At 40.3% G+C, this 23,255-nt stretch overlaps 1 protein-coding gene across 2 annotated transcripts in view; it reads right to left on the bottom strand.

Moving 5' to 3' along the window:
- Positions 1-2,806: 2,806 nt before the first annotated feature.
- The window catches only part of MASTL (microtubule associated serine/threonine kinase like), a 35,450-nt gene continuing 15,001 nt past the window's right edge, over positions 2,807-23,255 (bottom strand). Inside the window, exons 5-12 of one of the 2 annotated variants that reach the window (XM_062211145.1) lie at positions 23,139-23,245; positions 22,109-22,259; positions 20,284-20,456; positions 16,330-17,451; positions 15,078-15,219; positions 7,926-8,039; positions 7,730-7,831; positions 2,807-3,881 (exon numbers count right to left, since the gene is read on the bottom strand). In XM_062211145.1, the coding sequence (XP_062067129.1) occupies positions 3,724-3,881; positions 7,730-7,831; positions 7,926-8,039; positions 15,078-15,219; positions 16,330-17,451; positions 20,284-20,456; positions 22,109-22,259; positions 23,139-23,245 (2,069 nt within the window). In that variant the 3' untranslated portion in view covers positions 2,807-3,723. The remainder of the gene's footprint in view (positions 3,882-7,729; positions 7,832-7,925; positions 8,040-15,077; positions 15,220-16,329; positions 17,452-20,283; positions 20,457-22,108; positions 22,260-23,138; positions 23,246-23,255) is intronic. The other variant, XM_062211146.1, reaches the window with a different exon arrangement.

Raw genomic sequence — 23,255 nt, 5'->3', positions numbered from 1 at the left:
AAGTGGATCTAGCAGCCTGCTTCTTAAATGCAATCAAACTAATTATTTTTTTTCAAACTAATTATTTTAACTTCTCCCTTTTACCCTTAGAGATGTCTCTAGTGCCTACTCTCGAGCCTTTTAAGAAGACTTTCATAGTGTAAGTTCTATCAGTAATTGACTTTTCTTCATGACTCACCAATGATTTAGCTTTCTGAAGTCTTTTTTTGTCTTTTGTTTCTTTTCCTGTTCTCTCTAGACTTGTGGTTGCTCCAGTTACTGTGGCTGGATAACCAGTTACACCAAAGCTTTGTGGCAGAAAGTAGCCCAGTTGCTCAGGTCAGAAATTAGGTGTCACCCCTGGCTCCTCCTGTTCTCATCCGCCTCGTCCCATGCATTAGCAAGTCCTGTTCAGTCTACTCTGTATCTTGGATTCAGTGGGCTGCTGCAAGAGCTTTTACTGTACTTGTGGATTGAGGGCCTCCCAATAGTCACCTGAACTCATGGTCACTCGTCTGGTGGTTGCTTCTGTGAGAACACAAGAGGCTGGAGGCTGGCACAGTTGGAGGCCTCTGGACATCTGTTTTCATGTGGCGTCTCCATGTGGTTTTTCCAGCACAGTGGCTTCAGGATTGCTACTCAGGCTCCCGAGATGCGTGTCTCAAGAAGTAGAAAGCTGTAGTATGCTGTTATTTCTACCACTTTCTTCATTAGAAAGAAGTCACCAAGACTGGCTCATATTCAAGGGAGGAGGATTAGACTCCGTATTTTGTGGAGATGCAAAAGAATTTGAAGATACACTGTTTTTACGAAGTCTCCAATTGGTTTTTTGAGTTCTTTATTTGGGTGTCTCACAGACATTTCAGTCTTGGTATGCCTACCCACCCTGTCCATCGTTCCGGTTCAGGGCATACACCACAACGATACAGTTGCTTAGGCCAGAAATTAGGTGTTAAACTTGGTTCCTCCCATTCTCGCATGCTCCTCATTCCATTCATTAGCAAGTCCAGTTGAGTCTGTCTCTAGACTGTTTCTTGGATCCAGGAAGGTTGGTGCAATAGCTTTTCGTAATACACTCTCCTTCCTTCAATTATTGCCCATCCATTTCTCACATGGTTAAAAGAATAACCCATCCATGGTTGGGCTGTTATTAATGGAAAAGTCTGGTATAAACAGAAAATGTTTATATAGTTTTCTGGGTTCTGAGCAGGTTTGTATATTGGCTAAAAATAATTTTTTTCCTGGCCAATGGAAAAATTATTGAACCTCAATGTCCTTCTAGATGTTTTGAGCATACTATTAGGGTTTCTCCTAATTACCATCTTTCAAACCTGCAATTAATTCAAACATAAGGTAAATTGGTAGCTTTTTGGAAAAAATATTTTCTGTATTTAACATTTAGTAGGGGTGGCGAGAAAGTTATTTCCCATGAACAAGAACTGTATAAAGCTGCTATGGAGGAGGAAATGCAATTTTTTATGAACCCTCATGATTTCTTAGTTGGGATGGCCCCCCATAACAACAGATTGACTAGTAGGCTAATGTATGGGGGCAGATAGTGCAAGGAACATCAGCAAAAACCACCCAAAGCAGAGGCTTAGAACTCCGGTGCATACAGAAACTTCCACACAGGGCAGTAAATCCGGAGAGAAATGACAGGACAAGGACAAATGATTTTAGGCTTTGAGAGGTAGGAAATGTTAGGAAGGGAACTAGAACAGGAGGAAAACCAATGAAGTAAGGTTCACAGATCCCTCTAGGGCTACCTTTGGGCTAGGACTCTCGAGCTGTCTCCAGAAAAGAATGTATGTCCTGCCTTTAGGATAGAAATGCTGTATTCTAAAGAAAAGCAGGATAAGGAGACAGCTAGGCTCCACTGGTTGTTAGCGCAGAAACAACTTCTTAGGTAAAAGAGGCATATTCTGGATGACAGATCCACAGGTTTCTATTGGTAGCAGTCAACGGTCTTCAAAGACCTGTATACACAAGTGCATACACACACACACACAACTGTCAAAACCACTTCCATTTCCTCATTGTTCTCAAGGATTTTCCTCAGCAAGTGTCTGAACCTACATCTTAACAGGGGTAAATTTAGGAAGTGAATCTCTTGTTCCCAGTAAATACCATTAGAGCATGCCTTCCTTACCTGGTGGCACACTTTCAAGTGACTGTAGCTACATGTGCTAGGTCTATAATAGCAAACTGCTTATAACTTTCCATGCAGGAACAGTTTTCTGTATTGGAAGTAGGCTCATGGCACATTTCCCTGACTACTCAGTAATGTTTTATGGCCCTGAGGAGACGGGTAGCCTAGGCAGCAACCAAACTGGTTTATCCATTAATCTGGCTCCACTCATTCCAACTCTCCCGAGTAACCATTATTAATAACCAATTTACAGGTGCGTCATCAGGCGCTCAGAGTTAAACTCACCCACAGGGCTTTTTAATGTGGCAGAGCAGTGGTTTGAACGTTTGTGTGGGACTCCACAGCCCTTTTTCTTTCTACTGCTTGGAAATACAACAGAAAATTCTAGGCTTCCGTGAATTTAAGGGAAATATATAAATTCATATTAAATGAAGTTTTAACATCTGTGTTTTCAACACTATCAGAAGGAGTATCTATCATGAGCATTAAATCTAAGGAGTTATTACTAAAACAAGCTCGGTAAAACTTGACCCATGGGTTCAGTTACATAGCACAGGCTATAATGGTGTGTCTTTCACTGTAACAGTGTTATACTTGTATTATCCTTGTCAACTACATTATGGCAGTGTTCTGACGGGAACGGTAATGGAAAGTAAAAACACAAAAGCCAGTGTGCAAAAGAAACAACAGTATTTAATAGATGACACCATTAGCAAAAAACTTTCCTAAAGTGCAATTAGATTTGTTCTTTTTAATTAAATTCTCAATGAATCTAGGGTATGACCTGTGTGTGTGTCTGTCTGTATCTTAACAGAATGATATTCACACTCACTCTACCTATTAAGCAAAATAAAATTTTTAAAGATATTCTGCCTCTGATAGTGTACATTGTAAACAAACAACTATAAGAAGTAAAGTATCTAATTTTCTATGCATGTTGAGCAAGCTACAGTATGTCACGCCTAACCCTTTTAGTGCTATTTTAAACACACATTGTAGAGGAAGCACGAAAAAGCAGTCAAGGCAGCAAAAATGTAGTAAAGCAAACTAAGACATTAGCCTTGCTTGTTCCTCATTCTCTAAAGGAGTTAGGCTGCAGCGCAAAGGAATTCTCAGTTGCATCTGAGGTCTCAAATATGGCCTTTAAAAAATTGCCCTGGAGACCAAACATTTGCAGGCAACCATGTGCAATAAGTTGCTTTCAAATGAAATTATGATTTGTCCTCCATTATTTTAACATAAAGCTGAATGGAGGACTGAAAGCATCAGCTAAAGAGAAAGAAAATCGAATTTATGACTTTCTCTATACCATGGTAGTGTCATTCTAATTTTATTGGTGCTTTTCGTAAAGTGCAGTCAACAAAATAAATAAGACGAAGAAAGTTTGAAAGATTTATATACAGTTCTGAGATTGAGATAAATTACAGATTATATTCCTTATTTAACTCTTGTGAAAGGTGTAACATCCATTTAAAGGTCACTGACCCAGGTAACGTAATGACTTTTTTCCACATGTCGATCAGCCTGGTATTAAGGAGTGTATAATTATGCGAGCTGCTTCTATGACACAGGTTAGCTTTAGGAGAGTGTGTGTGCTATAGACTAAATCCAGACACAGTCAGGTGCTGAGCATTATTCCTGGCTTCAAAGTAAGATGTATCTGTTTCGTCATCTGGTTGGGGGATGAAAGGCATAGTTTGATGCTGAAGATTTTCCCAGTCCACATCGCTGAAGAGAGGATGAAGTTTCAGCTCTTGGGAAAAATTTAAAATGAAACAATATTAGGACACCATTTACCTAGGTAAGTACTGCTTTACAGAGAATGCCTCAAATATACCAGGGTACCTCAAAAAGTTTGTGGAAAAATAGAATTAAAAGATAAGTTTATTTTGGTGCAAAAAAAGTAAAATCTGTTACATACAAGAGGTCTCCAAAAAGGTCATGGAAAATATATATTATGAAAAAAACTATGCATGGAATTCAAAATCTTTTGCACCAAAGTAAGTCTGCCTTTTTAAAAGAAAATTTATTTAGTTATTTGAGAGGCAGAGAGCCAGAGTGCACTTCCATCCACTGGTTCACTCCCTAATTGCTCTCAATGGCTGGAGCTGGGATGAACCTGGGAGGCAGGAAGCCAATCTAGGTCTCCCATCAGGATGGCAGGAGTCCAGTTACGTGTGCCATCACCACTACCCATCAGAGTCTGCATGAGCAGGAAGCCGGGGTCAAGAGCCAGAGCTGGGAACGAAACCCAGGCACTCCAAGGTGGAATTCCGGTGTCTTAACTACTAGGCTGAATGCCCACCCCTTTTAATGCCGTTTTCTACAAAAAGTTTGAAGTACCCTTATATCTTGCCCTGCTTTATTATCCCAATCTCACAGATGTTTGATTAATGTCTACCTGTCTGCCAGGCCACATACTTCCACAAAGGTCCACGCTGTGTCCTTTTATACAGCACTTGGCATGAGTGGTGACTGGTTTGTATTTGTCGCAAGTGAATGGCTGATTTGTCCTAACTGAAACCTTTCACACTGCTGCATCTTCTCACACAATCCATGACTTGAGAGAACTGAAAGGTTAGCCTACTTCTTGCTCCCTGACAGTCTCCCATCCCACTGGGTCTTGCATGACTAATGCTATAGTTCTTTCCTGTGCAATCTTTAGCACTGTTTATTGCCTGGACAACCTGAGCGTGAAGCTTACCCTCCACTTCCTTACTTTCTCCCCTATGCTCCTCCCTTCACCTTCCTCATAGTGATTTCAATATACACATGGATGACACTTCTAACACATGCTCTTCATGGTTCTCTGAAGCCCTTGATTTTGTTGACTTGCAACTTTACAACATAGTGACTAACTGCAAGTGTGGCTATACACATAATCTATATCACAGCACTGCTCTACCTTCAAGATGTCAAGCTTTGCTTACTTGTTTAACTACCTTTTTGTTACCTGTAACCCTTCCTAGTTCCTTGTACCTACTACAATAGAAACATGCTTGTCTGACGACACTGTGACATTGGCTTGCTAGACACACACCACTTCTTAACTCTTCACTTTCTTAACTTTTTTTTTTTTTTTCTTTTTTGAGAGGCAAAGAGAGACAACTCCTATCTGCTTGTTCACTCCCCAGATGGTTGCAATGGCCAGGGCTGGGCTGGGCTGGGCTGAAGCTGGGAGCCAGGCACTCAATCCAGATATCCCATGTGGGTGGCAGGCATTCAATCACTTGAGCCATCACCTCCTGCCTCTATATCTGCAGCTGGAGTCAGAGGTCAAAGCCAGGAACTGAACCCAAGATAATCGAATCTGCGACATGAGTATCTTCACAACTAGTCTTTACCCTTTAGGCCAAATGCCCACGCCAACCCTTCAGTTCTTGAGGCAGTAATGAAGATGTTGGCAAAAAAGGAAGTACAAGGCAGGGAACAGTTCTGGGGGAGAAAAAGTACCCAAATTTAAGGAAGATATTCAAGTTGATTATACAGGAAAGGATTATGTACCTGGACTGGGGTGATGGGTTAGGGAATCATATGTATTAGTTGGTTAGGTATTATGTATTAGTTAGGTTTTCCCTAACACTAAAAGAATGGTAATGAAAAGAGATAATACAGCAAAACTAATTCACATTTAGACAGACAATTTGTCTCTTAATGTTCAAAATAAGTAACTGAGCAATGGATACTTTGAAATTTACTCTAGGACAGTGGTTGTCACGGATGTGATTTTGCCCCCAGAGGGGATTTGGCATTATTTGGAGACACATTTGATTGTCACAACTGTGGGGACATCTACTAGGTAGATGCTAGAGATTCTGTTAAACATCCTACAATGTACAAGAAAGTCCCCACAGTAAGGAATTGTGTCAGTTGTGTCAAAGCTGAAAAACCTTTCTTCAGAAAACCACTACTATTAATGTAATTTGCTAAAAGTAAATGGGGCATAAGAAAAGCATCAGATATTTGTTTCTTTAATGATCAGTTTACACAGTGAAGAAGATTACAGGAGCATTCTTCAGTTAAAAATCAGTTGTTTTAACAAACTCAGAATTCCTTTGTGGGTTCAGTTTAAATGGAAATGTTTAAAGTTGAGAATCATAAAGCTTCCTATCACATCCAGATAACACAGATGAAGAATCACTGCCATGAGCTTTCTGCTTCTTTAAATGCACATAAAAAACTTCCAGGGGGCTGGAGCTGTGGTGTAGCAGGCTAGTAAAGCCACCACCTGTGATGCCCATAACCCTGATAGGCCCTGGTTCATGCCCTGGCTGCTCTGCTTCTGACCCAGCGAATGGTCTGGGAAAGCAGCAGAAGAAGGCGCAAGTGCTTGGACCCAGCCCTGTCACACAAGTGAGAGACTTGGATGAAGCTCTTGGCTTCAACCTGGCCTAGACCTGGCCATTGTGGCTTTCTGGGGTGTGAACATGGATGGAAGATCCCTCTCTAACGCTGCCTTTTAAATAAATACATAAATCTTTTATTTTAAAATAAAACTTCCAACATACAATATATTATTAAAATATCACTGCAGCCTCAAAGTTTCACTTTTAAAAACTATTGCCGCTGTGACCATGGCTGAAGGTGCCTTAGGCTATTACTAATTTCCTCTATTTTTCTTTTGTTTAAGCTGATTACTACTTTTGCCCCAATATTCTTCATTCTGATGTAATTCTTTCTCCAACCAGTGGTGTAATAAGGCAGGTTGATATCTAGAGTCCTATTAATAATAAAATATTTACTCAGCTTGAGACTAATTACATAAGTCACTGTCTGCTGTACAGTAATGAGCTGGCATAAAAGCCCTTACGAAAACCCTCAAATGGTTCATAAAGTACCATGTTTGTCTCCTTTGTGGGGCAACCCATAATCCAATACACTCACCAATAAATAATGGTATCAGAAACAAAGGAATAAGAATTACAGAAGGTCTTCCTAAGACAATTTCCTGTATTAGTCAATGGTTAACTTTAATAGGCTTTTTTTTTTTTTTTTGACAGGCAGAGTGGACAGTGAGAGAGAGAGACAGAGAGAAAGGTCTTCCTTTTTGCCGCTGGTTCACCCTCCATTGGCTGCCGTGGCCAGCATATCTCGCTTATCTGAAGCCAGGAGCCAGGTGCTTCTCCTGGTATCCCATGCAGGTGCAGGGTCCAAGCACTTGGGCCATCCTCCACTGTCTTCCCGGGCCATAGCAGAGAGCTGGCCTGGAAGAGGGGCAGCCGGGATAGAATCCAGCGCCCCAACCGGGACTAGAACCCGGTGTGCTGGCGCCGCAGGCAGAGGATTAGCCTGTTGAACCATGGCGCCGGTCAACTTTAATAGGCTTTTAAAAAAACCTGACACTGCTAAGATTCTTTCAGACACTTCCTTGAGATGAGTAAAATGTAGTGATAAATACTGCAACTTGATTGTAATGAGTTTTAATGTAGAACAAAAAGAAATATATCAATGCATACCTAGAGATCAGAAATAAAATGAAGCATGTTTTCATCAATCTAGCAGTCAGATTATCTGTGGCATTATATTGGAACCTGGTATGTTAGGTATTTGCACCACTTGCATCAATCAATGGGAACAGAATTTGTGAACACAAAGCCTTACCTTTCATTCCAGCTCTCTTTGTATTGTCAATGGTTAACAGTATATCTACTGCACTTTGAGCCTTCTCAGATAACTTCTCTTCACCTTCTGGCCAAGGGATATCTACAAACACAAAAATGCAGAGAAGTTTGCTTATCACCGTTCAAAATTTACAGACAGAGAAGCCGATCTATCTTAAAAGGAGAAAAGAAATCACCTCTTTTCAGAATATTCTGGAACACTTGTTGTGGTGTTTCATCATTGAAAGGGGGAATGCCCGTTAGAAATTCAAACAAGCACACTCCAAGTGCCCACCAGTCTACTGCAGGACCTGGAATTTAAGAGGAAACAGCTGAGCTTGCAAGCATTTTCTACAACTATTTGATCAGCTGAGACATTACTGCATGGATTTTGGGGCATAATCAAGGCATTCATTGCCTACTTTCTTCTGTGTTCATAAGCTGAAATCCAAAATGCCTTCACCTAGGTATTGTGACAGTTACTTTCCTCTTTTTCAAGATTATAAGTGTCATAGCTAGGTGGAGAAAAGGTAAGTCATCTTCATTGATTAACTAAAAATTCTTGTTTAAAATAGGATATTTCTCAGTTTTAAATTAGGAAATAATAACACTTGGATGATTCTTCTATATCATCTATTTCACCTAAGGTACAACATGATAGCCTGGCTCGAGGGAAAGCCTGAATTCTAGGGTGCTTTAGTGTGACTTCATTTCTTTTAAGAACATAGAGGACACATTAGTTTAGCAAAGAATATTCACTTAAGCAGTGGCTTAAAAGATATTTAGGAGGTAAGTTTTAGAATAAGTAAAAGTAATTCCTAAACAACATCTTTACTGGAAATAATGTTTCTGTTCAAAGATGTTTTTAATGATTCTTTTAAATACAAACGTATAGGACAATTTAGACTTTTTGTTCAGTTCTGTCTGTAAATAAAGTGTTTTCTAAGCAAAGGTTAAGTTTAGTTTTTGGGCTGGAGTTGAGGCACAGGAGGTTAAGCCACTGCCTGTGAGGCTAGCATCCCTTATGGGCGCCGGTTTGAGTGCCAGCTGCTCCATTCCCATCCAGCTCCCTGCTAATGGGAAAGCAGTGGAAGATGGCTTAAGTGCTTGGGACCCTGCACCCATGTGAGAGACCCAGATGAAGTTCTTGGCTCTTGGCTTCAGCCTGACCCAGCCCTGGCTGATGCAGCCATTTGGAGAGTGAACCAGTAGATGGAAGATATCTTTCTCTCTCTCTCTCTCTCTCTCTCTCTCTCCCTTTTTCTGTCTCTTCCTAAGTCTTCCTTTCAAATAAATAAATCTTTAACAAAATTTATAAAATTGAGTAAAAATATACGTAATTTCAACATAAATTTGCAACAGGAATTTTATTCTAGTATGTTTTATCTACAAATTATTCTTTAGGGGCCTGCGCTGTGGCGCAACGGGTTAACGCCCTGGCCTGAAGCGCCGGCATCCCATATGGGCGCCGGTTCTAGTCTTGGCTACTCCTCTTCCCATCCAGCTCTCTGCTAATGGCCTGGGAAAGCAGTGGAAGATGGCCCAAGTCCTTGGGCCCTGCACCCATATAGGAGACCCAGAAGAAGCTACTGGCTCCTGGCTTTGGATCGGCGTAGTTCCAGCCGCTGGGGAGGGAACCAACGGATGGAAGACCTCTCTCTCTCTCTCTCTCTCTCTGCCTCTCCTTCTCTCTGTGTAACTCTGACTTTCAAATAAATAAATACATCTTAAAAAAACAAAACAAAACAAAACAAATTACTCTTTAAAGAAAATTTCAGAGCTGCTTAGTTCAATTCCTGGCTGTTCTGCTTCTGATCCAGCTCCCTAGTAACATGCTTGGGAAAGCAATGGAAAATGGCCCAAGTGCTTACACCCTTGCCACCCACGAGGGAGACCAGGATGGAATTCATGGCTCCTGGCTTTGGCCTGGTCCAACCCTGGTTGTTGCAGCCATTTGGGGACTGAACCAGTAGATGAAGATCTCTCTTTCTCTCTGTTGTTCTCCTTTCCATCACTCTGCCTTTCAAATAAACAAAATAAATATTTTAAAAAGAAGACAGTTTCATGAAATTTATGATTGTGGTTAAGCACAATCAAAGTAGAAGAGGTGGGCATATGGTGCAGCTGTTAAATTGCTGGCTGGGATGCTCACATCCTATATTCGAGTACCTAGGTTTGAGTCCTAGCTCTGCTCTCTATTCTGGCTGGCTGTTCAAGTGCACCCCGGGAGGCAGCAGGTGATGGTTCAAGTAGTTGTATCTCCATCACCCAAATGGAAGACCTGGAATGCATTCCTGGCTCCTTGGCATTTGAGAAAGTGAACCACCAGATGGGGGCTCTCGCTTTCCTTGTCCAAAAAAAAAGTCCTTTTCTGTATCTGAACAAAGAATACCAATAGTCCTCATTCAATGTATGCTAAAAAAAAAAAAAAAAAAAAAAAAAAAGCAGGAAAGCATTGTGGAATCTGCTATTAGGGAAAATAATTGCATGCACTTAAAGCACATAAGCCCACATAATCCTGTCTTCCACTGAAGGAAAACAAGATGCAAATAGCCCACAGGCTTTTATCTTTTATTTCAATAGCAATGACTATAAAAACATCCAGACCACCTCAGTTAGTAGAACTTCTCAGCACTGCGAGAGAATTATTCCCATGGATTAGATAATAAAACCAAATACAGAAAAGTAGGCAGAAACCAGAAAAAAAATGTATTTATTTTACTTAGGTTAGAAATCAGGACCCTCTTCCCAGCTCAGCCAAAAAGTATTCATGTTAAAGTGTGTGTGATTTCTCCACAGGTATGTCACATATAGCCATATACCTCAGTCAAAGTCTAATGAGATCACATGCCATGATAAGTAACAGCAATTATGCAGCATCAGCCAGTGGAAAAGACCCAACTTGTTTTACTGGCTTTCTAATCCAGCAACATACTCCTGCAATTTGTAGGGATACACCGACATTGTTCTACCTTTCTGTGACCTCAAAGACTCAGGCAGATCAAGCTCTTTTACAGATGCTCATTTAAACACACATCTCTATCAAGGCTGTGTGCTCTGTTGGAATAAAAAATGCTGTGCCTTCACTCTTTGCATTTTTGAAAATGCCACACACCTGCATTTCTGTTTTACAGAGAAGAATCGCTTCTCTAAATGTCTTCCTGTTCAGAACACAGAAGATGGCTCCTTTTTGTATTTCCTAAGTGAGCCGAGAGAAAGTTTTTTCTGCAATGTGATCTAGTTATGCTTTGACTATACAGTTTAACGTGCTTTGCCATATTAACCTTATAGAGAGGCTTACTTACCTGAAGTCAGAAACCCTGCATTGTAAGAAAACAGTAGTTAGGTACATCACATTAAAAAGATCAGTTCATCCCCTCATTGTTCACTGAACTAGGTACTAGGTATCAGGCCTATATTATATTTATCTATCTATCTATAGATATAGATAGATATGGATCTATAGATAGATAGATAGATAGATATAATTAAGAAAAACATCTCTGTCCAGGGATAAAACTGCCTCTTATGGGAGAAACAACATGGATCATCTTCACACAGTGTTAAAAGAGCTGAACAGAATGCACAGGATGTTCATGGGAAGCTCAGGATGAGGTATATAAGTCAGTGTGGCTGAGTGCAAAACCATGGAGAACATCAGGAAGTCAGAGGTGAGCCTCAGCACCTGTTTTAGCTGAGGTCATTCTAACACATTTGGCAAGAGCCTATAAAATCTTTAAATCTTAAGCCTATTTTCATACCGTTTCCTAAGTTAGTGATAATGCAAGTTATAATAGGAAACTGGCTTGAAACTCTGTGACTTGAGCAAGGGGGGAATATTAAACATTTCCAGATTATTAGCAACTGTTACTGACAGCTTTCAAGGAATACTACAGTGCAATGTAGAAGACAGATTATTCACACTCTGCTCTTCAGAAATTTTTTTAAAGTTTTTTTTTTTTTTTTAGTGGAGTCAAATCTAACAGCTAATTAAACAGGGGCAGAATAACTTTTTTTTTTTTTTCTTTTCTTGACAGGCAGAGTTAGACAGTGAGAGAGAGAGAGACAGAGAGAAAGGTCTTCCTTCCATTGGTTCACCCCCAAAATGGCCACTATGGCCGGCGTGCTGCGCTGATCTGAAGCCGGGAGCCAGGTGCTTCCTCCTGGTCTCCCATGCGGGTGCAGGGCCCAAGCACTTGGGCCATCCTCCACTGCCTTCTCAGGCCACAGCAGAGAGCTGGACTGGAACAGGAGCAACCAGGACAGAATCCAGCGCCCCAACCGGGACTAGAACCCGGGGTGCTGGTGCCGCAGGCAGAGGATTAGCCTAGTGAGCCACGGCGCCATTTTAAACAGTTTCTCCTCGATATTTGATCAAAGGGTGCTTTGTGGAAGAGGTGACATCTGAACTGCTGATGATATGAGAAGAGATTTGACTTGAAGATGACTGGAGAGTGGCTTTTCTCAACTGCAGCAAAATCTGAGGATGTTTCAAAAAGCTTAGGGGGTAGGCATTTGGCACAGCAGTTAAGACGCTGCTTGGGTTACCCACAACCAGATGCCTGGATGGGAGGCCCTGCTCTGCCTGACTCCAGCTTCCTGCATATGCAGACCCTGGAAGGTAACAGATGACAGCTCAAGTACTTGGGTCCCTGCCACCCACCAGGGAGACCTGAGTTGAGTCTGGGGCCCTTGGCTTCAGCCTGGCCCAGTACTGAGTGTTGCTGGCATATGGGAAATAAACCAACGGATGGAAGATCTCTCTGCTATTAAAATAGAATGAAAACAAAAGTACATTCATGGAAATTTTGTGTATCTTAGGATTCCATTTGCCATAAAATTTTTGAAGTCCCTTTATACACATGTAAAATAAATATCTGAAAATTAAATGTGTTTTATTTAAGAAATGCAATGGGAACACAAAGCATATAAGGAGAGCCAATGACAGCTGACGCTAGTAGGAGAACTTAGTTTGTCCAATGTCTGCATCAGCAGTTTGCATTTTATTTAGTAAATAAACCAGAGTTTCTGAGGAAGGGAGTAGAATGAACTACATTATGGTTCTGGCCATGATGACAGACATTAAAGCGAAGTTAAGGAGACCAGATGGAAGGCCATTAATATATGAGGGCACCTCAGAAACTCCGCAGAAAAACGGAATTAAAAGATGTTTGTCTTGGTGTGAAAAAATTGAACCTGATTAGGTGTGAAAAAATTGAACCTGATTAGGTTTTTTTTTTTTCATCATATACATTTTCCATGAACTTATGGAAGACCCTTCACATTATGAAAAAAACTATCATGGTTTTAAAAATACATTTTTGCAACAAAATGAACGTCTTTTAATTCCACTTTTCCAAGAACTTTTTTTTTTTTTTTTAAGATTTATTTACTTATTTGAAAGTCAGAGTTACACAGAGAGAGGAGAGACAGAGAGAGGTCTTCCATCCGTTGGTTTACTCCCCAAATGGCCACAACAGCCAGAGCTGCGCCGATCCTAAGCCAAGAGCCAGGAGCTTCTTCTGGGTCTCTCATGTGGGTGCAGGGGCCCAATAACTTGGGCCATCTTCTACTGCTTTCCCAGGCCATAGCAGAGAGCTGGATTGGAAGTGGAATAGCTGGGACTTGAACTGGTAACCATATGGGATGCCAGCACTGCAGGCGGTGGCTTTACCCAGTACACCACAACGCTGGCCCCTCCAAGAACTTTTTAAAGCTCCCTTGTAATGAAAGAGAAAGATGAACTTTGTATGTAATTTAGTGGCAGAGATGAAAAGGAAAGGAGAAACGCTGTAAAACCTATTTATTTGTATTTAAATATCTGAGTGTGGGGATAATGACAGTGTCATCACGAAGATGGGGAAACGACTATAGGAAACAGAGTAGGAGTAGAGGAAGAGTGAGCGGATACCAAGTGCAGCTTTGGTGTGCAACACTTCAAAGACCAGCATGACACTCACTTGGGCCATATCTGCTGCTTCGAGAAAGGCAGGAGCAGAAACAGTGATCTGGGGATCATCAACATGGAGGTGACCACTGAAGTCACAGGAACGAGGAGATGACCAGGAATACATGCAAGAACAAAAGGGCGGAGGACAGAATCTGGAACTATTAAGTTGGCCCTCTGTATCCGTGGGCTCTACATCCACGGTTGGTCACAGGTGGAAATATTCGAGAACATTTTTCTTCTCTCTTTCATGAGCAGACTTTTGAGGGGAATCACTATTTCCTAAACAAGACAGAATAATTATTTATACAGCAGTGCCGGCATGCCATATAGTTGCTGGTTCAAGTCCCGCTGCTCCACTTCTGATTCAGCTCTCTGCTATGGCCTAGGAAAGCAGCAGAAGATGGCTCAAGTCCTCCCATATGGGAGACCTGGAAGACGCTCCTGGCTATTGACTTCAGACTGGCCCAGCTCTGGCCATTGTGGCCACCTGAAAAGTGAACCAGTAGATGGAAGACCTCTTTGTATTTCTATCTCTGCCTCAGCTTCTCTGTAACTCCGCCTTTCAAATAAATAAATCTTTAAGAAAAAAAGGTCGTCAGCGGTGTGACAAGTCACAAGGAGAGCCACCACAATATGAAAAGGGAAAACTGGAATGATGCACCTGCAGGTCCAGAACACCAAAGAGTGCTCTGAAACCACAAGCTGGAAGGGGCATGGGGGGACCCCGATCCAGGCTTCAGAGGGAGCCTGGCCTGTGGGCACTTTGATTCCTGACTTGGAGCATCCAGAAGTGTGAGACATTCGGTTTTGATGTTTTGTGCTACCCAGTTTATGGCTCTTTGTTATGGCATCCCGAGGAAACAAAGTTCACCTCAAAACGTAGGAAGGCAAAATTCCTCAGAGATCGGAAAGAAAAGACAGGTGAGAAACAGCACCTTGTATGTAACTATCCTCTATTTTCAAGGATGGTTCCTTTCTGATTTGACCCTTCTGGTGAGGACCTATGTGAGAGTAAGTTCTTTATAGGCATAGCATTGTGGTCCTGAGCCCCAACTGGAACAGTCCTGAAGAACCGAGAACACAGACAAGACACAGAGTAGAAGTCAGGGCTTCTTGGAATCTCTGAGACTGAACCAAAGACGAAACCATCGAAGGCAAAGGGCAGGTGACTATGTAGCCTTCAGTATTCATTCTTTTACATTCAGATACATGAACTAAGCATGATCATTTCTTTCTTTTTCTACAATAAATGCCGTATATGTGACAAATGAGTATGGCATAAGTTCATTTTCCTTTACTTTAGGTAATCTAAGTACCAAAGAAACACAAAACAATTTCACCTTAAAAGATAACATAGAGGTAGGTAACATTTCAAAAACTTAAGACCTGCATGCCTTACCGTGGGCTGTGCCTAATAACAGCTCAGGTGCGAGGTAGTCTGGGGTTCCTAGAATGCGCCCATCATCCATGGGGGCTGCCCCTCTTCTCACACTCTTTGGTGTTCGATATGGAGTTTCTGACTTGATCTGATTTGGGGTCTGCTAATTCAAAAAGAGTTTAAGACACAACAAATATTTTAACCTCCTCTTGTACTAAATGGACAGTTTAAAAAATAATTTGTGGTTTCATTACCTTGAGAGACCTGCAGGGACAGGTACCATTACCCCTAAACACAGTTGGAAAAACAAAGCTTCTGAGGTTAAGGGACTTCTAAGTACCTTCATTTAAATTTAGGGTTAACACTTTTTATATTACATCTCTCCATAGGAAGAAATGAAAGAAACTATGGGTTTATAGAAGTCTACGGATAGAAAATAGAGACAAACACGATTTGAAATATATGTTTTTCAACTTTTTTTCTATAAAAGGACAACTAAATATCCTTGGCAGGCAGTAAGGTAGAGTGGACTTAAATGTTGTACCTCATACAAAAGTACTTCAAAAAGTTCACTGAAAATGTAATTAAAACATATTTACTTTGGTACAAAAAATTTTATAATCTATGCATAGTTTTTTTCATAATATATATTTTCTATGAACTCTCTTTTAAGACTTATTATTTATTTGAAAGGCAAAGTTACAGAGACAGAGATCTTCTGTCTTCTGATTCACTACTATGGTCTCAATGGCCAGGACTGGGCAAGGCTGGGGCTGGGCCAGGCCAAAGCCAGGAACCAGGAACTCCATCCAAGTCTCCCATGTGGGTAGCAGGGGCCCAATTACTTGCGCCAGCTTCTGCTGCTTTCCCAGGTACATAAGCAGGGTGTTGAATCAGAAGTGGATCAGTTGGGACTCAAATTGGTGCAGAAATGGGATGCCGGTGTCACAGGCAGCAGCTTAACCTGTTGTGCCATGATGCTGGCCCCAATATGAACTTTTTGAAGTACTCTTAGAGCTCTACTGGGATCAAGTGCAACTATGTGATCATATTTTTTAAAGAGAAGTATATAGAGCTATATAGATTATTATATAGTTAATAATAACATTATTACCACTAGCTTTACTTTTCTACACGAAAAGTTCTAACAATCCATAGATTCTTAACAAGGAGAACAAAACTATATAACAATGTCATATAGTCTAGTTGAGAGGCAAATGTTTATCTTAAGAGTTTAGCTTTCAAAAATACAGAGTACAAAGTTACACCCTACCTGGTATGGTATATAGGATCTTCCTTTTTGTGTAGGGGTTACAGCCATGGGATATGAACCACTGTATGCACATGAAATATCCATTGCGTCTAAAGAAGTAATGCTCATTTTGGATGGTTCTGAGTTGTTGGATGTGTTAATATGACTGTTGAAACTTCGGAAAGCTACAGCATTCCTTTTAGACAGGGTTACTGTTTTCAACACCTCGGAAGAAGGAGCTAGCATTTTTTGGTTACCATCCTGGACAGTAGTGTCCTCATCACCTTTTGGCAAAGTATTCTCTTGGCAGTTTGGTGATACAGTAAGTAGATCTTCAATATTTGACTCTTCAAAAGAGGATTCTTTGATGCTTTTATCTGGATCTAAGCACTGCCTTTCCAATGAATTTTCCATTACAGAAATTCCAGGAAAAGATGAATCAGAATCCATATAAATACTTTTGGAAGTTTTATCATCATCTAAGCACAGACAATTAGAGCTTCCATAGTCCTTCTTGTTATTCTTTTCACAATCTTCATCGAGTTCACACATCAGATTTTTTGCTATCATCGGTATAGGTAATCTTTCAGGTGTTTGTTGTTTATCAATGTAAGAATTGGCAATGTTCTCCTTATTGGCACAGTCATTTTGCCAATTTCTATATGCCGACAGTTTAAGGTTCTGGACTTCAGCTGTTAAGCCTGTTCTTTGACTTGTACAATAATCTATCATTTCACTACTGTGCTTATACTCTACACAATTTTTTTTATTCTGTATAATTTCCTGACAAGGACTGGAGTCAACCAACTCAAAATTCCTTTTTAAACTTCTTTTCCCAAGGTGCTCTTCAGAGAGACCACCAGAATCCACAGCCCACTGATCTGACTGACAGAAATCAGACTGCCTTGTGTCAGAGGCCATATTTATATTACAAACATCCAGTTCTCTTGCTTCCCAAGAAACATCCTCGGAGATGCTTTTTTTGGCAAGGTTTCCACAAGAACTTTCAGTAGCAGGAATGGTACTGCTGTTATGAATAGGAGAAAGTGCTAACTCAAGATCAATAGCACTTGTAGATTTTGTGCATAACTTTTCAACAGTGTTCCAATTCATGACTGTAGAGCCCAATACTTCGTCACTTTCCTAAAGAAGGAAAACATACTTTTTTTAGTTATATAAAATTGATATTCTTTGACATTTAAAAAAAACTTTTTAAAAGATTTATTGAAAGGCACAGTTACAGCGAGGGTGAGAGAAGGAGAAAGAGAGATCTTCCATCCAAATAGCCACAAAGATAGTGGGTAGCCCAGGTTCAAGCCAGGAGCCTGGAACTCCATCTGGGTCTCCCACATGGGTGCAGGGGCCCAAGTAGTAGGAAGCTGGATTGGAAGTAGAGAAACCAGGACTTAAACCAGTGCTCATATGGGATGCCAGAGCTGCAAGCAGTGGCTTCACTCCCTGCTCCACAATGACGGCCCATTTTCTGACTTTTTTTTTTTTTTTGACAGGCAGAATGGACAGTGAGAGAGAGAGTCAGAGAGAAAGGTCTTCCTTTTCCGTTGGTTCACTCCCCTAATGGCTGCCTCTCCTGGTCTCCCACATGGGTACATGAGGAGCAACCGGGACAGAATCCGGCGCCCCGACTGGGACTAGAACCCAGTATGCCAGCACCGCAGGTGGAGGATTAGCCTATTGAGCTGCGGCGCCGGCCCCTTTTTTGACATTTTAACTTCTGTCCACTCAGGTGGAATAAATGGCTCCTTAAACTACTATGCTGTCTATTCCCACTTTAAAATGGAACAAGAGAACAATGATAACATAATTAGAAATATAAATACTTGTAATTAAACTTATATATAATATTTTGAGTGAAATACTAGTCTAAAATTTAAATCTATTACCCTGTAATACTTATTTTGGTAATATATGTTACTTAAATAGGACAAAACAGGCAATATAAACAAATTTAGAAGTTAGGCTGAGGCACGATATAAATAGGACTCACTAAATCAAGCCCCTCTTGACCTGACAAGTCCATCTCTGGCACTAAAAATCTTGAACAAAGAAGTGGCCAGACCAGAACCACAAAAGATCCCCTACTGCCCTGTTAGACACTTCCCCAACCTGCATGCATGCCCACAGTAGCCCCAATGCAACCGGACAAGTGATCATCGTGGGGTGGTGGGAGTGAGCAACAGTGCTATTTTGAGTGTGTTGTATGCAGAAAACCCCAGCAGGCAGTACAGAACATCCAGTGCCAACCAAAGTCGCATGTGCCGAGTGGAATGAGCCAGAACTCACAGTTGGGAACAGACTGAAGTGCCATGTGCTGTGGGGAAACTACCACACCTCCCCATCCAAATAAAAACCCTTGCCAAGCTCCTCTCATTGAGCTGTTCCACAGTGCTGTCTCCCTTATGCTTGAGCATAGACCCTCCACTAAGACTTATGTGGGCTGCACAGAGGTCTCATTTCTATTTGCAAATGAGCCAAAGAACTTGGACTCAATAACTAGGCTATAATCTATAAAACTGCTTTGCAATAGGGGTATGGAAAATTCTATTTTGAACTACAAAATGCAGTTTGATGCAAAATGCAAATGCAAAGCTTGAAGTCTGGTCAATACAAAATTACGGGCTAAAAATACTGTTAATATAAATTGTGTCACTGCATATAAGTTCATCTTCCTTGAATTTTTCAAAGATTGTCGATCACTTGAAATAGTATGTAATATGTTTTTGAATAAAAATGGAATGAAAATAAGAATTATTCTTATAATGGAATGAATAAGAATTGGATAAGGTAGAATGGTACCAGGAATGGAAATCTGCTGATAAATCCTATACTACAGTCTGTAAGGAGAGTCAAAAAAATACCAAGAGATCCTGTCTTAACCAAAATGAATTTGATCTTGGTCATATCATACCATATAAAACAATAATGATGAAAATCATATTACTGAGAATAAGAAACAAAAATAATCCAAATTATTTTATCAAAAGCAAGCTTAATTCTAAACAAAACTTGTTTTTACCAGCATTCTATGAAGGAGATTTTATTATTATTTTCACTTTCAGTCCCTATCACCTTTAACGCCAAATATAGAATATACAAATAAATTTAAATAATTTAAATCTATTAATTTGGTAAGCAATCTCCTCAAAATAGACAACTTTTTAAGGGCTAATCACATGACCTTTGTAGTGTTACTTCTTTTTTTTTTTTTTATTTTTGACAGGCAGAGTGGACAGTGAGAGAGAGAGAGACAGAGAGAAAGGTCTTCCTTTTGCCGTTGGTTCACCCTCCAATGGCCGCCGTGGTAGCGCGCTGCGGCCGGCGCACCGCGCTGATCCGATGGCAGGAGCCAGGTGCTTCTCCTGGTCTCCCATGGGGTGCAGGGCCCAAGCACTTGGGCCATCCTCCACTGCACTCCCTGGCCACAGCAGAGAGCTGGCCTGGAAGAGGGGCAACTGGGACAGGATCGGTGCCCCAACCGGGACTAGAACCCGGTGTGCCGGCGCCACAAGGCGGAGGATTAGCCTAGTGAGCCGCGGCGCCGGCCTGTAGTGTTACTTCTTAAGTGTTATTCTATTAAATGAGAAGCTGGTGGAAAACAGTATAGAGGAAGGTAGTACAAGTTTTAAAATGACACATAGGAAAACAACCTAAGTTCTGTATCACTTTAGGGAGTTTAAAAAGAAAACCCACCTAGATGCCTAGAAGCTGGACAATCACTGTCCATTTAATGCAAGAACCTCATTATATACCAAGCAAGAACAAGTTCACAACTGAATAAGAAGTGAACCATTTCAGACAAATTTGACAGAATGTAGAAGCAAATGAAGAACTCTGGATAATACTTTGACAGTCATTCATGGAGCAATTTCCTATGGAATATATTTGAAAAATTATAGTGTTTCCAGCATTCACTGGACATACCTAATTGGATTGGGGTAAGAGACATTTCCCTCTCACCTGGCAATCTTTTTCCCATTTGGGACTGCTGTGGCATTCTGATTCCACACTGGACACGAAAGTGTGAGACTGACTACTGGCACTGGATGTAGCCAGCCTTTTCCTAGACTGGAGCAGATTAGAAGTTAGACACTTCACAGGCATTCCTGGGTTGGAGGCAAGTGTCTCAAGATCTGCAGAGAAAAAAAATTGTTGAAGATTATGCTACTGCTTTCTTAGTTCTTCACTAAACCTGAATCTTTCCAGATAATTAGGCAATGGTATTAGGTATTGCATATCAAAACTACTTCTTTGTAAACACTACCCAGGCCACAAGATGGCTACAGGTGTTTCCAGCAAGTTTCCCATTATGTTCGGATATGTAAATAGTCACCAATGTAAGCACTTCTCTCAGAGTTAGAACAAAACAAAGTCCCCTTAAACATTGCTAAAGTAAAATTCAGGACAAGAGAATTAATTCATAATTAGGAAGAAATCAATTCTGAGTAAATATGATCCAATTTGAAACTATACTTGATCAATGTTGATTTATTGATAGCATTATTGATGTAATATAAGGATAGAATATGACTGAATTTACTAAATTCAACTTGTATTTAATTAAAACTATGACTTTATTATAATAGTGAAGTTTATATGCTTACAAATGTGAATTATACATATTTATAAAGGATTTCCTTAATACTACTGTATATAGCAATAAGCAATGGTTAATTGGCAAACTGAGCCAATACAATAAGACAGCATCATTTACATGATACCTACTTCTTTATTGTACATAAGTGAATAAAATAGTGCTAAAGATGGTTGCCCCTCAGCTCATGAGACCCAATATGACAACTGTGTCAAGAACATAATATAGGGATAGAAAGATTCCATATATACTCTCCTTCCCAAAAAGAGAAATGCAAGAGAGATGGAATTATTTTACGTGAAGAATAATGCTAGAAAGAACATCTGTATACTTTATATTTTAACAGTCATCTGTTTATCTTGGCTATATATTTTTTGGTCAGCCACGTATATCTGACAGAAGAAATAAGACATATCAAATTTAGAAGAAAGGCTCAGTGGAAAGGGAATTATATTTGCACTCAGGACTTAGCCTACCCATCTATCCGTGAGTAATTAAATATTTTCACATACTTTCATCTGTAAAAAGGAGATGATACTTTATATGTCCTAGATCTGTTCAGATTTGTTGAGGATCAAAATGAAAATGAGGTCACATCTATGAAAACAACTAACATTGGTCATCCTTCAAAGCATTATTCACATTCCTAAGATAAAGACCAAGAGAACTAGATTGTCCACTGTCACTAAATTATTAGGGTAAAGTCACATGCTATATTAATTAAGTTGTTCTACTGTCTTCCTCATTCTTTGACAATTGACATTTATTGTATGTAAAAAATATCATGACTTCAAGTTTTTAAATTTAAGCTATGTAAAATATTTTGGAGATAACTTTTAAAGACACATATACTGCAGGTACTACATTTTCTCCAGATATGAGATTTCCAGACTCTGTACAATGAAATTTATCCAATGATTATTCCATAGTATAAGTAACTGAAGGATATCTAATAAGCTAGACATTTTATTCTGTTAGAGATCTGCCACAGTCAGTCAGAAATCACATTTACACAATGAAACAGAGAAATGCCACAGACTGATAAAATATTTAGTTTTAAAATTACTGGTTATTAGATTTTTTTTAAAAATTCAAAATATTTTGTTCTTCCAAAGACACAATGGATCTTTCCTTTTATAGAAACTACCTTTCCTTTTATACTCGACAAGCTACCTTTCCTTTTATACTCACATGATTTTAGTAGCTTGCTAGGATACGGAGCTGTGTCCTTTTGGTCTGTGGACATAGGACAGACTGATCCCTGAGAAAGCTGTGATGTTTCAGATAGATGGGTTGAAAGGATATCTGCAGAGTCTTGGTTTTTTTCTGCAACTGGTGTGCACTATTGAACGGAGAAAAATAAAAACAAATGCTGAAAGATTTACCTTCACAAAAGACCTAAGAATATAGACTGTTACACCACCTAAGCAGACAAACAAAGTGACTCCTCATACTTGATATTTAAATCTGTGTTGGGGGCTGGTGTTGTAGTGGAGCCAGGTTAAACCACCACTTGTGACGCTGGCAGCCCATATCAGAGCATGAGTTTAAGTCCCAGTTGTTTTGCTTTGATCCAGCTCCATGCTAAAGCGCGTGGGAAAACAGCAGAGGATGGCCCAAATACTCGGACCCAGAGTTCTCAAGCTGCTGGCTTTGGCCTGGCACAGCCATTTGGGGAATGAACCAAAGGATGGAAGATCTCTTTCTCTCTATCTCTCCCTCAACTCTCACTGCCACTCTGCCTTTTAAATAAGTAAATAATTCTTAAAAAGAAAAAGACCCCAAATCTGTTTTGATCACTTTTAAAAAGATTTCATCTATTTGAAAGGCAGCATGACAGAGAGGGAGGGAGAGACAGAGCTCCCATCCACTGGTTTACTGCCCAAATGCCTACAACTGAGCATGGGCCAAGTCACTCAGGAACCTGGAACTGCATCCAGGTCTCTCATGTGGGTGGCACAAACCCAAGGACTTGGGCCATCACTGGTTGCCTTCCCAGGTGCATTAGCAAGAAGCTAGATCCAGAGAACAGGAGTTGAGACACAAACCAGCACGGTGATATGGGATGTGAATGTCCCAAGCAGTAACTTAATCTGATGAGCCACAACATCTGCCATGATTTTAATCACTTTTTTTTTTAAAGGGGAAGGCTTTATTTTAAATAGTTACCATAAAATGCTAGGTTATGAGATTTTTTTTTTTTTTCTTAGCAAATACTTACAAATCCCAAGGAGCTGATGAGAGATAACACTTGTCCTGGGGTTCTTGAATAATCTTGTCTAGGTTTCGCCATTGAAGGTGTTGTAAGGATATCCATCATATTGATATCTACGCATTC

The sequence above is a fragment of the Lepus europaeus genome, chromosome 14 (genome assembly GCF_033115175.1).
Source record: "Lepus europaeus isolate LE1 chromosome 14, mLepTim1.pri, whole genome shotgun sequence".
Classification (NCBI taxonomy): Eukaryota; Metazoa; Chordata; class Mammalia; order Lagomorpha; family Leporidae; genus Lepus; species Lepus europaeus.
This window is presented reverse-complemented; position numbering and strand designations above follow the sequence as displayed.